Genomic DNA, 14,516 nt, shown 5'->3' with positions numbered 1-14,516 from the left:
TGTCTGCCCTCCTCTCATGGGTAATCATGTGATAGCCCTCCCAAACGTGTACCCAAAATATTAGGTACACACCTTGAATTTGTGCATTTGGTCTAGATATGCTACATAAATATCATAGTGGTCAGTATAGAATCCCCCCTCCCCCAGCCCCAACAAACTATAAGTAAATAACTTACTTTTCATATCACGATAAAAATGTATTTCGATTTTTTTATACCATAATTTTATCTTGACAAGTGTAAAATTTGTAAAGTCTCCCTGTTGAGAAGTTAGGCGGTTCTCCAGCGCCCTCTATTGGCGAGCCACTAGATGTAGTTGCTCGAAGTGGCCACAAAACAGCAGTATTGCATAGTGTTTGGACTCTAAACCTCTGTCGTCATTTTAAATACCGCCTCCCCCCACCCCCTATATATGAGCATTTTTGCTCAATAGCTTCCAGATCATGTGACCTATTGACCCCAAATCAGTGCGAGAGCATAGCGTCATGTTAGTTGTTTGACATACCCCCCCCCCCATTTAACCTTTCCCTCATTTTCAATGAACTACTACTATTGTACATAAACTGTTAGGGTCTGGGTTTTAGTTTGGGTTTTTCTTTGTAATGTTTTCCTTGTGTCTCTAGTTCTGTCAATGTCTTATGTCCACCTGTGCTCGTTTTCCCGTTCCCTTGTGTTTGTCCAATCAGCTCCCCAAGCCACTTGTGTAGTGTCCAGGTGTCTCTTGTTATCTCGTTAGTATGTGTATTTAGTTCCCTGCTTTCGTTCAGTCCTGGTCGAGTCTTTGTTGTTGTTGTCCTGTCGTCACCGCAGCTTGTTTCCCTGAGCCTCTGAGTCCTGCCCGTTTAGATTACATCTAGTAAGTTTAGTTCCCAGCTTTAGTTTGCACTTTGTATGTTCTTTTGCACTTTGTTTGTTTATGCATTAAATTAAAATATGTTTAAGAGCACCCCTGCCATGCCTTTCTTTGCCTCCCTCCACTTGGGTCCCCAATCTCCCGCAAACCCCAACATAAACAATATAGCTTTTTTTCCTCACAAATTTGCCACTTTATGAAAGGCTCAGATGTTCGCAATTTTCAATAGAAACACAGGACCATGAAGAAGACAACTGTAGGAAATGCAATTTATTTGCAATTTTTTAATAACATCATTCCTCTGATAAAAATGCAATGTTACAGGAATATACATCAGATATTAATTTAAAACTTGCTTTCAAGGGACCATACAGTCTAAATATACTTTTTCCTTTTTTTAAATTTTTTGTTTTTTTTTATTTACTGGTAGCGTGCGTTATAAGCAAGACAGACTCTGTCACCAATGACAGACTGACGACTTACAGATACAAACTGTACACGACTTATTTACAAATCAACTTTTTTCTTGATTTTTTTTTTCAGTGTCACATTTTTTTGGAAAATAGGAGTAGAAAACGTGATTGAATTAATATTCTGATTTAATTTGTATATTCTTTCCCTTTTCTAGACTAAATGAAATGAAGAAAGAAAAAAAAACTTAGAAAAAGAAGAAGAAAGCGTTTGCGTCAAAGTGTGAGACCATGCAGCCGTAACCAAGGCGACCAAGTGATGTCGGCCAATGAAAAGCCCTCATGCAAACGAAGGGGTGAGGCTTGTGTCATCCCTACACCGCCACCCATTAAACACACACTCGTTTTTTGTTTTGTTTTGTGACCATAAAACATGGTGATGTCATCCAATAATACATGTGAACGAGCTAACTAATTGGTCTTTGAACGCCTCTCGGCACAATTCCCAGCTGCAGAGAAGACAATAAAAAATAATAAAAAAAACAACCTGCGAGAGAGTTTGGAACTCTTCACTGCTGTCAGCAAACTAAAGGCTCATTAAAGCTTCACACGCACACTCATATACATACATGCTCGCATGACTCATTGTGAGCTAAAAAAGCTGACTCGCATGTCTTGACGAATATTTCGGACGCCAGGAAATTTGTTTTCATCAACGGTGAACAAACAGTCGGAGGAGGAAAGCCTCAGTGGCTTCAACTTCATGACCACTGTTACGATTCACTTTGGTCGACTCTGAATAACAATCCTTTTGCTTTGGTCACATCTGTTTGCTCCCAACAAATCCTGCACATGCACCGTCAAAACTTAATTCGAGGCCTGCGAACCAGCTTCTCGTAATTGCACCGTCCTTCTCCCGTAATATCTTTTCATTGACACATATAGTTTTTCTCCATTTTTATATCTAAAATAGAATAAAGTCGCTATGGAAACTAGCATTCTGGGATAAACCCCTCCCACAAAATATCTGTACACTCGCTCTTCGTTCTGTTTTTTTTTTTTTTTTTTTTTTTTTTTATTGATTGGTGTCTAATGTAGCAGCTCTAATGTGTTCAAATAGCACACCAGCATGTCGCCTCCTTGGGGGGGTCACTCAAAAGTATGAAACGACTCATCTCGTTAAGCTGGACCAAGCAATTGTTCAACTTCCTATCTGATATTTCAGCTTCCTGAACACTCCCTGCATGAATGTAATATTGGGGAGAAAATAACTCATTTCAAATGGGATGTTCCAATAAATTCATGCTGAGGCTACAGTCAGTAGGCCATAAATACATTCCCAACCTCTACTTCCATAACATTCTCTTGATTATATATTCATTCATTAGATATGCTGTAGAAAAATATACAATCGTCCGCCTGTGGTGAGGCAGTATCAATTTTAAACTCCGCTATGCTATATCATAGTTATGGGCATAATACTGTGGTGCCTTGAGATACAAGTTTCAAACCACTTCCACCATTCAAATGACTGGAAATGCCATTAATCTGTTCCAGCCCCCAACACTCCCAAAAACCAAAATGTGTCCAATGTGTCAAAAAAAAAAAACAAAAAAAAAAACAAAGGAAAATAGCAGTGTATAATAATGCACTTCATAGAAACATAAAACAATAATTCAACTTAGCCATTAGGGGGCAGCGGAATACGGTCAGATATAATTGAAGAGTTTCACAGCTACTGCTTGTGACGTGTACATCTGTAGTAATAGTAGCTTTTCGCAGAGGATAAAGAATATTTGCCAGTGAATATGCATATTCGATGTTTACAGCATTATGACACTGCCACATTGATATTATTTGCTAGTCAGTCAATGGCTATTTCCCATTGTGTTGTTAGCATTAAGCTAGTAGACTTAAAGGCAATGTTAAAGTAAATACAATATATGAAGCCTTTTTTTTTTTTTTTTTCATATCTCAAGGCACCACTGCCTATTGTGTGAAATCTGAATTTGTCTTACTATGTGTGGAAGCAGGAGTTCAGCACATTCAATGAAAGTTAACTATGAGTGACTCTCGGGGGACAAAATCGCCATCAAATTCAACACATCTTGATTTGATACCACATTTGCCTGTCTTCAACCTTTCTTTTATCTGGAAAAAAACCACCTCTGGGAAATACCAGAATCAATAAATAAATCACTTTCATTTATAACATTTATAAGTAATGGCTTAAGGATCATCACTATATAATCCATTTTGGGGAGGGGAGGGGTGGGATTTGAATAAGCTTGATATTGAATTGGGAACAGCCCTTTTTTCAAAAAAAAAACAAAAAAAAACTGTCCTCTTCAAGATATGCAAAATCACCTCTTCATTTAATATCAGTTATGTACACAATCAAAACAGCAGGGCTGAACGATTAATCAAATTCAAATCGATATTGCAATGTAGTGCAATGCTAATTTTGTAAAAACAAAACCTGTGATCCTTTTTTCATCAATTGACTATTTTTTTACATATGCATATATTTTATATATTTATATTAACTAATTGAAGTAGACAAAAATAGTCACATGTTAAATAATTAAATAATTACAATTAAAATAATATTAATAAGCCTAACCTACAAGACCCAAAAATTGGTGTATAACAAATCTGATATTGTTTATTGTAAGAATGATTCATATTATTTGTTAAAAATTACTTTGAATTAAAAAAAATAATTGCAATCACTTTATTAAGGATGGAAAAAAATCGTAAATTTGATTTCCCGCCCACCCCGAAATCGTTCAGCCCTACTAAGCAGCTACTCTGACATTGTGATGGTGACACTTGCCCGTCAGTCAACGCCAACCAAAGAAATTAATCAACCACTCATTACGCTGCCACACTGCAAATAAATGAGGCGGAAAAAAAAAGAAGAGTAAAAGACTGATTACAGGTCAGTAAACGCATCACATCATCTATACAACACTGCATCTCACCTGATTTCAAGTATGTTAGGTCTCTGTTAGGTTCTCTAGCGCAGGGGGAAAAAAAATAATGCAAAAAATTCCAAACCGTACAGAAAGTTATTGCATATCTTGCCATTACTGGACAGGGTTACTCAAGGTCAAATCTGAGGGATGCTCAACGGGGCCTTTAGTCAAACCAGTCCACAACAAGGAGTCTTAAATGTCCAATTGAGGTCATGCATTCCAACAAAGCTGCAACTCAACTTTAAACGCAAGTAAGCAACACAAATACAAAATTCCTCAAACTGCATTTGAGCCACGTGACGTCACATTCACATCAAATTTGCATAATTCTCATGTCACAAAAGTGTTCCTGGCACACGGGCGCAACCCCTACTTCCTCACAGGTAAGTGTTAAAGTGAACTAAATGGTCCTGAATACCGCCGCATCCATCTTCCGCCAACAGCTGCGATGAGGACACATGGCAGCGTTTTCTTGGGAAGAAATGTGGCAAACACGATCTGATTTGATCCTTCTTCTCAAGAGGAAACGGGGAGTCCACAGCGCACAGGTTAAGGGCCACAATGCATCATTACTGTAAAATCAAATTCACGTCATACTACAGGCTGCTCTGAAAGTCATGAAGCAGTACACTTTTTTTTTTTTTTTCACTTTCACATTCGTATTGGACAGACTGCATTTTTTTAGGTTGTTTTGGGGATTATTTATTTGACACAACCATTTTGATTTCAATGAATAAGTCAAAAAGAGTCAAACTGACCTAATGGCGGATGTTTTTTGACCCAACAGTTTTAAGAGTGCACTCTTAAAAAGCCGGGTTAAAAGTAACCCCAAAGCGGGAGAAATGGCTAACCCAGTGCAGTCTAAAAACTGTTGGGACAAAAAATTCTCCAATCTGGGTAAAATATTCTGATCTATTACTTGGGTCAATTTGACACAACTTTTTTTTTTTTTTTGTACAAAACAACCCACAGATTGCGTCATTTTATATAACCTCCTGACTACCAGAAAAAAAAAAAGAAGTCCAATCATGTTTACAGGGAGTGCAGAATTATTAAGCAAATGAGTATTTTGACCACATCATCCTCTTTATGCATGTCCTACTCCAAGCGATATCGGCTTGAAAGCCTACTACCAATTAAGCATATCCGTGATGTGCATCTCTGTAATGAGAAGGGGTATGGTCTAATGACACAAACACCCTATATCAGGTGTGCATAATTATTAGGCAACTTCCTTTCCTTTGGCAAAATGGGTCAGAAAAGAGATTTGACGGACCCCGAAAAGTAAAAAATAGTAAGATGTCTTGCAGTGGGATGCAGCACTCTTAAAATTGCCAAGCTTTTGAAGCGTGATCATCGAACAATCAAGCGTTTCTTTCAAAATAGTCAACAGGGTCGCAAGAAGTGTGTTGAAAAAACAAGGCGCAAAATAACTGCCCGTGAACTGAGGAAAATCAAGCGTGAAGCTGCCAAGATGCCACTTGCCAGCAGTTTTGCCATATTTCAGAGCTGCAACATCACTGGAGTGCCAAAAAGCACAAGGTGTGCAATACTCAGGGACATGGCCAAGGTAAGGAAGGCTGGAAAACGACCACCAATGAACAAGACACACAAGATAAAACGTCAAGACAGGGCCAAGAAATATAACACTGATTTTTCTAAGGTTTTATGGACTGATGAAATGAGAGTGAGTCTTGATGGCCAGATGGATGGGCCCGTGGCTGGATCAGTAAAGGGCAGAGAGCTCCACGCCAGCAAGGTGGAGGTGGGATACTGGTATGGGCTGGTATCATCAAAGATGAGCTTGTGGGACCTTTTCGGGTTGAGAATGGCATCAAGCTCAACTCCCAGTCCTACTGCCAGTTTCTGGAAGACACCTTCTTCAAGCAGTGGTACAGGAAGAAGTCAGCATCGTTCAAGAAAAACATGATTTTCATGCAGGACAATGCTCCATCACACGCATCCAAGTACTCCACTGCGTGGCTGGCAAAAAAAAAGGTCTAAAAGAAGAAAAAAAGATGACGTGGCCTCCTTGTTCACCTGATCTCAACCCATAGAGACTCTGTGGTCCCTCATTAAATGTGAGATCTACAGGGAGGGGAAAACAGTACACCTCTCGGAACAGTGTCTGGGAGGTTGTGGTTGCTGCCGCACGCAATGTTGATCGTGAACAGATCAAGACACTGTCACTGACGGAATCTATGCATGGCAGGCTTTTGAGTGTCCTTGCAAAGAAAGGTGGCTATATTGGTCTCTGATTTGTTTTTGTTTTGTTTTTGAATGCCAGAAATTTATATTTGTACATTTTCAGTTGATATATTGGTTTCCCTGGTGTAAATAAGTGAAATGGGTATACATTTGTTTTTTGTTAAGTTGCCTAATAATTATGCACAGTCATAGTCACCTGCACGCACACATATCCTCCTAAGATACTGAAACTAAAAAAGCCACACTCCAATTTCCTAAAATATTCAGCTTTGATATTTATGAGTTGTTTGTGTTCATGGAGAACATAGTTGTTGTTCAATAATAAAATTAATCTTCAAAAATACAACTTGCCTAATAATTCTGCACTCCCTGTATTTTGATATTCCCCAATCTTTGTTAAATAACTGTAGGTTTTATGTTTAAGCTATGATGTGTCCACTACATTGGACATATTTTAAAACTTAAATGCTCGGCTCAAATACAGTTAAAATAATTCAAATAATACTTTATACTTTATACTTAATGTGTTCTTAAAAGAAAACATGCGAACAACATTTAAAGCCTAAATTTCACCAATAAAAAATGTTACTTACTTACTTTTCCTTTTCCCTAAAAAGTGCTTGCACTGAGGGACGCCATTTTCTTTTATGATGCAATCAAAGGTAGCAAAGACCCACCCCTACACATTTGGTATCATTGGAAAGCTCTGAATGTCCTCTATAAAGCACAAAAGGAGCTCATTCAATCGTATACACTGGGTGGGAGATATTCAGGTTTAAAAAGATCCACTACAGAGGACAAATTTGAATTGCTGGTAATCAGGAGGATAAAACAGCCTACATAATTTGAGTTGTTTACATACAAATAAATCCTCAATCGTGGGTCAAATAGACCCAATGAATGGATAGGTCAATTTTTCACCCAAATTGGGTCATCTTTAACCCAACATTTTTTTTTTTCCCCCAGAATGTACCCATTGTTGTATTTATACTGTGTAAAAACTGTTGGGTCAAAAACAATCCAATGTATTGTATCTAATGGATGGGTCCATTTTTTGACCCAAATTAGGTTATGTTTGACCCAACAGTTTACCAAATGCTGTAATTGTACCAACAGTGTACCAAATTATACAGTCTAAAAACTGTTGGGTAAAGAAATAATCCAATTTGGGTAAAAAAAAAAAAAAAAATGGTCGGACTCACTGCTTAGGTCAATTTGACCCAACTTTGTCTTTTTCTCACTTGTTTTTTTTTTTTTTTTGTGCACAAAACAACCCAGAAATTGAGTCATTTTGTAGTGGACTGGCCAATTTTTGACCCAATTTGGTTACATTTTACCCAACTGTTTTTTAGAGTGTACCAAGTGCAGCGGGTTAAGTATTTGACCCAGCACGTTGGGTCAATATTTTGATCAATGAGTTAGAGCGATGGGTTAACCAGGTTTTCAGCAGAACTGTGTTTCCAAAATAATCCAAATTTTATGACCAACATTTCAGGAGAAGTAACTTTCCCTGATAATGTTAGTTTTTACCCCTAACCGGGCAAAGAATGTAAGATTATTGCGTTACATTTACTTCAACTTCAGTACGCAAAACTGTCAACCAGCTTCAGCACAATCAACCCTTAACAAGTTTGTCGTTTTAACCACTTTACAAACTTTTTGCTGACTGGACAACATGCTGCGGTGGTGCTAACAGGACTTTCAGATCCTGTTTTGAAAAAACTTGCCATGAAAAACTTAAACTGTACAGAATGGGGCAGCGTGAAGTGCTGTTAAGGACAGAAAAACGTCTCGCGCAGGCGGGCAAAATGTTCCTTCAATGTCAACTGGCGAGGGAATGATATGCTAATAAAAGCTGCAAAGCCTAAGCCGTCAACTGCTGATTACCTCACGTCTGTCTGAATGATACCTGAAACCAAATAGAAGAAAAAAAAAAAGCGTAGAGGGACTTTTTGGACACTTTTTGTCCTCTACAGATCCAGCGTATGAGCTACAAAGCTTATTGAAGCTATAAAATACGCCCTTAATTAAACAGCAATTCAAAAATATTTCCACATTTCCCAAAAAAACAAACCATTTGTCTTATGTAAGTGCTGCACCTTCTTGCTACTAACTCCGATTGACAAAATCTGCGTGCCAAAACCCCCCAAAACAAAATAAAACAAAAAACAACAAATTGGAAGATGTTTCCAAAAAGATGTTTGATGATGAATTGAAAATTCTTGCAGCATCTTTTAACTCAGCCCTAAAGAGTTCATTTGAAGAGAAAGATGACTTGTATCAACGGTAACAGTGTGTTGCGGCCCTTTCACATCATTCATGACTTTTTTTTTTTTTTTTAAAAGCATGACTCACATCTACCTCACAACCGAAAACCCGCCAAAATGTGTGATGATTCAAATGTGAAAAGTCTTTGCAGCTTAACGAAACGCTTTGGAAGCATGCCTGTCTGTGGTAACCCTGTCACGAGGAGGCCCGTTACCACACATACACATTCGCACACGCACGCTTGTGATGCTACCTTATAAATTACTGTCTAGACTTAAAAATCTTTTTCTTTGAAGAGTACATAAGTAACCACTCAAAACGCGCACACACAGACACACGTTTCTCTTCTGGGAAAAAAATAAATAAATAAATAGATACAATCTGTAAAAGGTGCATACTGATTGAAAGAACTTTTGTCTTACACGCACACACACAAATGTACGAACGCAGACACGCACCCCCAAAATAAAAAAAAAAGTCTTACGCCCTGCTTCGTTACTTAAAACCACTTAAAATTCTCCTAAAAGTACGATTAGAGAGACCTGCACCCCCGATTGTGCAAACAAATCAAGGAAATCAAAAAAAGTGGGAGGGGCGGAGAGGCCAGAGCACTGTCCAACTCCTCACCGAATGAAAATGGCGGGATGGTGAAAAAAAAATAAAAAAAAATGTCTGCTCGTCGCATTTCCTGCTTGGGGGGGCAGGAAGTGGCGGGAAAAAAAAGCGGCAAAGGAAGCCAGATGGAGCTGAACGGCCAGTCTGTCGGCCATTTTGCCGGCTGTTGGTCCATCCCTCGCACCCCGCAGTGGAGGGGGTGTTCCTTTTTTTTTTTTTTGACGATACAGCGCTTCATCCCGAGTGAACCGAGGAGGAGGAGGAGGAGGAGGAGCTCCGTCTTGGCACGCGCCGTCCCCGCTCGCCGATTGCGCAACACCGAAAGACGACGAAAGGATCTTTTCCTTCCCTTCGCCGCCTTCGCTCGTCACTTTGAGGACGTGAGAAAACTGTGAGGCACTTTAGAGACACGCACACACTCGCACACACAGACACACAAATGTGCGTACAAAGAGGGGAAAACACGCACACGAGCGCACACTCTGATAATATAGAGTATAGTGTGATATACTTTACTACAAACATTCAGACGTACAAAGCATTTGTCACGGCCGCCATTGTTCGGCGCCGCTCCCTCTGGCGGAGGGGAGGTGTGGGTGTGTGTGTGTGTGAAGGGGGCGGGGACTAACGGCACCAACAATGGCGATACGTCCAGCGGAGGCCCTATAAACTGGTCACACACTCCATGTCCTCGTCCTCCAGCAGCCCGCTGGTCCTCTGCCGCGCTCCCGTCGTCACCAGCGAGCTTCTGTGGTGTCCTTCCTCCTCCTCATCATCCTCCCCCTCCTCCTCTTCCTCCTGTCCCCGCCCACCCGCTAGCAGCTCCTGACGCTCTTCCACGGACGATGGCCCGTGGACGGAGCCTCTGTTCCCGCTGGCCTCTCCGCCGTCCTCCGCCCCTCGGTCCCTGTCCCTGTGGAAGGGCAGGAGGTTTCCGTTGGGGCTGTGCCGGGAGGCGGCGGGCGCCGCGCCGGACGTGGCGGCGTCCGAAGTGCTGGCAGCGGCGGCGGCAGGGGTGTTGCCGTTGAGGATGTTGCTGGCGGCGTGCTCCATCTCCTCGATGGTCATGTCGCAGGCGTCAGCCAGCTCGGCCTTGGTGGCCTCAATGAAGGAGGGGTCCTGCGCAAACTGGCCCAAGCCTTCCGATATTAGCACCTGGAGGGCATGAAGAAATGGGGAGTCGGTATGTATGGAGGACCAAAACTGCCTAAAAAAACTAATAAATAAATGAATTCTTCCATCCATCTACCGCTTATCCGGGGTGGGGTCGCGGCGGCAGCAACTTTAGCAGGGAAGCCCAGACTTCCCTCTCCCCAGCCAATTCAACCAGCTCCACCGGCGGGATCCTAAGGCGTTCCCAGGCCAGCTGAGTGACATAGTCTCTCCAGCGTGTCCTGGGTCATCCCCGGGCCCTCCCGCCGGTGGGACATGCCCGGAACACCTCCCCAGGGAGACATCCAGGAGGGATCCGAACCAGATGCCCGAGCCACCTCAGCTGGCTCCTCTCAACGCGGAGGAGCAGCGGCTCGGTTTCTTATTTCTTCTTAGTCCGTTTTGAACATGTAAGCTATGCTTAATGACAATGTATGTAAAAAAACAAAAACTTCTTTTAAATCTTTAGATTTTAATTTCAGTATTTCTGTTGCTGGTTTATATGTTCAATAAACACACAAAAATAAATAAAAGTGAAGGAAAAAATATATATATATATTAGTAAAAATAAATAAACAAAAATAAAAAAAACGAGATTAAAAAAATAAAACATGTGGAAATAAATATATAAATATAAATACATAAATAATTAAATATCAAGCAATAAATAAAAACGCTCTGCTTTCACATTTATTTATTTCATGCTGCAGACGTGTGGTTGAGTGAACAAGGAAGTCTCGCTGGCTTGCATGGAGAGCTCCAGCAACAGACGACTATCTTGTCCACTGTCGCTGCAACTTGCGACTCGACAAGTTAAGACATCCTCGTCCAACGGCCCGCTCACTCGACCAATGAAAGGCAGTTTGCAACAGCGGAGTCCAAGCCAAGACACGTTTAGGACCGCCCCCATTTGATTAACATTTCATCCTGACAGAGCGTCTGCAGCATGAAATAAATGAATGTGAGAGCAGAGCGTTCTTATTTATTGATTGTTATTTAATTCTATTTATTTTTGTATTTATTTTCACATTTATTTTTACATTTATTTTTTTTTATTTTTAGTTTTGTATTTATTTTTACTTCACTCACTCACTCACTCACTCACTCACTCACTCACTCACTCACTCACTCACTCACTCACTCACTCACTCACCGCCTCCACCAGACTTCCCGCGCTTCCGCGAGACAGCGAACTGGAGTCGTGCCCCAACAGCGAGGGCACCGTGAGCGACACCGGCCGCGGTGCTCTCTGATTGGTCGCTGGCAAGGCTGAGGCAGGGCTAGGACTGGGCCCCCGACTATTCCCATTACTGTCGCTATACCTACAAGAGAGTTGTAGTACACACAAATCAGTGCTGGAGACCAGGTCATTTTTCTGTCAGTATTGCGTATACCCACTTCCAACCTCCCTCTGATGCGCACCGTTCGGTATGTGAGCCAGATTGCCCACTTTTGACCCTAGGACAGTGAAGCCATGGCCCACCCTCCTCTGCCTTTAATTGGCTGGTACCCCTTGCCTTCACTGACAATACACTTATTAAAAAAAAAAAATGAAACAAACTAAAATTAAACTAAAACTAAGCATTAACAAAAAAACTAAAATTAATAAAGACAGAAATATCCTGAAAACTAAATTCAAACTGACTAAAATGAAAAAACAAAAACTAAAACAAAACAAACTTTAAAAAAAAAAAAAGGAAAAAAAAAAGAAAAGAAAAGAAAATTTAGAGTATGCCCATTTCTCCAGGGACCACTAAACCACTGACCCTGATGTTTTTTGTTGGGCATGTTCTTCAGTTTTCCCACCTCTGGACTGGCCCACCCCCTGATGGAGAAGCTACTTTAAGTCACTCTTGAGTGTTCTCTTTCTTACCAGGGCCCACAGTTGACCGAGGGCAAGCTGGTGTTGAGCTTTTCATGGGAGTTCGAGCCCTCAAACCTCAACGAGGGAACCCGCTGATACGAAGCGTCATTGCCTTGGTCTGCAGAAGGAGAAGGCTCTGTCAGGTCTGTCTGACTATGAAGCCGATAACGAGGAGGAGTACCTGTGGGACTGGCCGGCGGCGTGGAGCACAGCCGGCTGAAGAGGGTGGGCGAGTGGCTCCGCCTTATCAACGGACTCAACCCGGCCACCGCGAGTGCCTTGGGGGAGGGAGCAGCCGGGCAGTTAGGTCAACTCGCTCGGAAATCCACAACAAGCTCCCGAGCCAATAAAGCGGCTTCTACCTGATGATGGACGAGGTGCAGCGGCACGGCCGTCTTCTGAGAGACGTCTGACCTCGACTGCCTCCTCAGACACTCTAAATGGAAAGAAGATCTCCGCCCTGATGACACAGAAAGGACTGGGAGGTAAAATGAGGCAAGAGATACAAATCAATTGAAGGAATCGTGTTGTACCTAAAGAGGTGGGACAGAGAAAGACTCTTCTGGGAGACTGCCACCCTCCACCTCCTCTTCTCTCCTCCACATCGTCTCCTTCCTCCATGGGAGTCAACTGCTTGCAGGTGTCGTCGTGGTACACCAGCCTGATGCCAGAGAAGTGGCATTACATTAACTCATTCAAACCCCAAAACATATGAATACGTTTTTTAATACTTTGTCCTTCATTCCAAAGACGTATTTATGTATACTTTTTGTTTGTTTGTTTGTTTACAGCATACAGAAGGCTTTGATACAGCTTCTGACATGAGGTCGCTAAAAGAAATGGTAGCTATTACAAAAAACGACCAGCAGGTGGCAGCAGAGTATAAGAGCTCAGCCAGGGTCATGTTGCAATAAGCTCTTTGACAATTTTCACCAGGTTTGTGAATAATGATCAAGCTTAGCTATATTCTATTCTTCTATATGCTGATTGCTGCAAAACAGAAACCAATACAAATATACTTATTTTTCTGATGAAAGAAGAGAATCTAATCTTTCTTTTGGTAGGCTCCATGTTTTAATATCAATAGAACAATATTCTGTGGGCCTTGCAAAATCAGTCAAAATCCAGTAAAACAGCCGGGAGTGAAGGGGGTTGCTTCAGTGAAAATGGCGGCGAGTCAATGAGTTAATTGAACAAGACATGCCATACATATCCAATATGCTGCCGAAATGAAGGTCGTACATGTCAGAGGAGAGCGAGTGGTCGTCCTCATGGAAGTCCCTCTCGTCGGCGTAGCTCTCGTCGTACGTCTCCTCCGTGGACCCTTCGCCTCTACGGATGATGGGCAGGCGGCTGTCGCTGGAGTCCGAGCTGCGGGCCGACGCACAAACACGCAGAATGAACACAGAACATACAGACACGCAGAGTTGAGTTTTGAAGCAGCAGGAAGCACAGGCACACGCTTTGTTTCCAAAAAAGAAGAGCAAAAAAAGCAGAGGCGCAGCGAGGGTTAGCGTTCAAGCTAATACCGACAATAAAAACTCATACAAGGTAAGTCTCGCTCAGTTTCAATCAGTGGTGGGCAGTCACAAACTGCATTAACAATCGACATTCAAATACTTGTTGCAGTCTCGTCTCCTCATTTGGACGCGTATCGGCAGCTTCACTGCTTCTAGTAGTTGTATGTGGATGTTAGATTTGTATTTATTTTTTGTACAATCAGATTTCAATATCTATGTCTTGTAATAGGTAACCTGCCCTGGGCCTCCAGAATCAGTAGTGCTGCATAGCAGTAGAAATGGGACCAGATCTCAAACAATGTGATTTTAAATTCGATGACGTACGCATTTTTCTGCCTCCTAGTTTGTCAGAGCAAAACTGTACACATTTAGTAATTAGCATCGCTGGTGAGTATAATATAATACTTTAAAAGTCAAAAGTAAGCCAATTATGGATCAAAAATGGCCCCATCCACTTTATGGTTCAATTTGATCCACTTTCCGGGATGTTTTCGACACAATGACCCAATCTTAGACCCAAATTAAGTTAACCCAAGTTGCGGAGCCGGACCAACTTTATGGGTTGATTTATAAAAAAAAAAAAAAAAAAAAGACCCAATTTTTTACACAAAGTTGGGTCAAATCGACCCATGTAGAGGATAGAACCCAT

General features: G+C 41.5%; 1 protein-coding gene across 21 annotated transcripts in view; it reads right to left on the bottom strand.

Annotated features, from left to right (window-relative positions):
- Positions 1–8,637: 8,637 nt before the first annotated feature.
- The window catches only part of cacna1c (calcium channel, voltage-dependent, L type, alpha 1C subunit), a 137,260-nt gene continuing 131,381 nt past the window's right edge, over positions 8,638–14,516 (bottom strand). For all 21 annotated transcript variants that reach the window (XM_077499830.1, XM_077499832.1, XM_077499834.1 and 18 more), the window contains 7 exons: positions 13,590–13,718; positions 12,881–13,008; positions 12,710–12,807; positions 12,529–12,625; positions 12,357–12,465; positions 11,637–11,805; positions 8,638–10,486 (listed from right to left, as the gene is read on the bottom strand). In XM_077499830.1, coding sequence (XP_077355956.1) covers positions 9,995–10,486; positions 11,637–11,805; positions 12,357–12,465; positions 12,529–12,625; positions 12,710–12,807; positions 12,881–13,008; positions 13,590–13,718 — 1,222 coding nt within the window. In that variant the 3' untranslated portion in view covers positions 8,638–9,994. The remainder of the gene's footprint in view (positions 10,487–11,636; positions 11,806–12,356; positions 12,466–12,528; positions 12,626–12,709; positions 12,808–12,880; positions 13,009–13,589; positions 13,719–14,516) is intronic.

The sequence above is a fragment of the Festucalex cinctus genome, chromosome 16, assembly GCF_051991245.1.
Source record: "Festucalex cinctus isolate MCC-2025b chromosome 16, RoL_Fcin_1.0, whole genome shotgun sequence".
Taxonomy (NCBI): Eukaryota; Metazoa; Chordata; class Actinopteri; order Syngnathiformes; family Syngnathidae; genus Festucalex; species Festucalex cinctus.
The sequence above is the reverse complement of the archived record's forward strand: the minus strand, read 5'-3'. Positions and strand labels throughout refer to the sequence as shown.